General features: G+C 37.1%; 1 protein-coding gene across 1 annotated transcript in view; it reads left to right on the forward strand.

Moving 5' to 3' along the window:
* LOC109823315 overlaps positions 1-1,319 on the forward strand; it is a 10,966-nt gene extending 9,647 nt beyond the window's left edge. The window contains exon 7 of the mRNA XM_020389599.1: positions 104-1,319. Within this exon, the coding sequence (XP_020245188.1) occupies positions 104-322 (219 nt within the window). The 3' untranslated portion in view covers positions 323-1,319. The remainder of the gene's footprint in view (positions 1-103) is intronic.

The following is a 1,319-nucleotide window of genomic DNA, read 5'->3' on the forward strand; positions in this document are numbered from 1 at the left end:
CAAATTTGGTTTTATTTCTTTATTTCATAATTTACGAGCTTTAACAATTTAAAGTACTTGCATTTCCCCTTCACTAAAAAAGCTAGCATATTGTTATCTTCAGGTGGACACTAAAAGATGCACGATCCTTGTGAGTGGGGTCCAGTTGGGTTTCCTTGGCTGTATGAGCACAGTTTCTACCTTCGTTGCCGAAGTATATGCAATGAGAGAGAGTGGACATAGTGGGAGAGCAGTAGCTTACACTATGGCAACCATCCTACCTTCATTTGCTATAGGAACTCTTATTTACTCAGTTCCAGTTTGGACGAAACATTACAGTTAGTTTATCCATCTCTCCGCAGAAAAAAAGGGGAAGAGAAAGGTCTTATCGTTCAATGATCATTATTGTGCGGCTGATATTCTCTTCAGCTGTATTTATAGAGGGGGAGCGTCCAGAATCTTCAATGATCATTATTGACCTTCTTCTCTGTCCAAATGCAGACTGAATATACGGTTAACTGCACATGCTCCCCTGTCGTATCGAAGCTTTGCACTTACTACTCCTGTAGTTGGTTCATTGTTACACATAGGCTCCCCGGTTTTTTTTTATTTTTATTTTTTATTTGTGATCTTTTTGTCCACAGATAGACCCTCTAATTTCTTGCAAGAGAAACATCATCCAACTTTTCACATAAGGGTAAAAGAGCCAAAAATATGTAACCCGTGGGTCTATGTGCAAAGTGAAACTACAGGGGTAGTAAATGCAAAATAATAACTCTACAGGGGGCCTATGTAGAAATAACCCTTCAATATATGACTTAAAAATTATTTGTAAAGATTGTGATGGTGCTGGATGAAACGGCCGCGTCCTTCAAGCAATTTGTATCTTATTTTTGCATTCGGTCAATCGTGGACAAGGAGTCAGTTCAGCTCAGGTGAACTCGAGGAAAGGCCTTAGTTTGAGATCTATTGATGGGTGGAACTTCTGAGGTTAACGAAAAGAAAATAAAAGTATGGGTTTTGTTAATGGTTTGTATATCCTGATTAATCCGTTCGTTTCAGTACAAATTTGTGAATTGGGTCTTGCTGATCTCAAAGAAGCTTTTATTGTTCAGATCAGTTAAATTTTGCGCAAGATCTCTCGTACATTCAAATTACGGATATATGCAAGTTAATTGAATGGAACATGAAACCCAGAGGAAATCAACTCAAATTTCTCTGGCATGCTTCATAGCATTGTATATGAAATTTGGATATGTTTGCCAAATAATGTTTGTGAAGTTTTCAGATGATAAATTAGTAAATTTCAATATGGATTTGAAAGCGAGATTATTTGATTA

The sequence above is a fragment of the Asparagus officinalis genome, chromosome 9 (assembly GCF_001876935.1).
Source record: "Asparagus officinalis chromosome 9, Aspof.V1, whole genome shotgun sequence".
Taxonomy (NCBI): Eukaryota; Viridiplantae; Streptophyta; class Magnoliopsida; order Asparagales; family Asparagaceae; genus Asparagus; species Asparagus officinalis.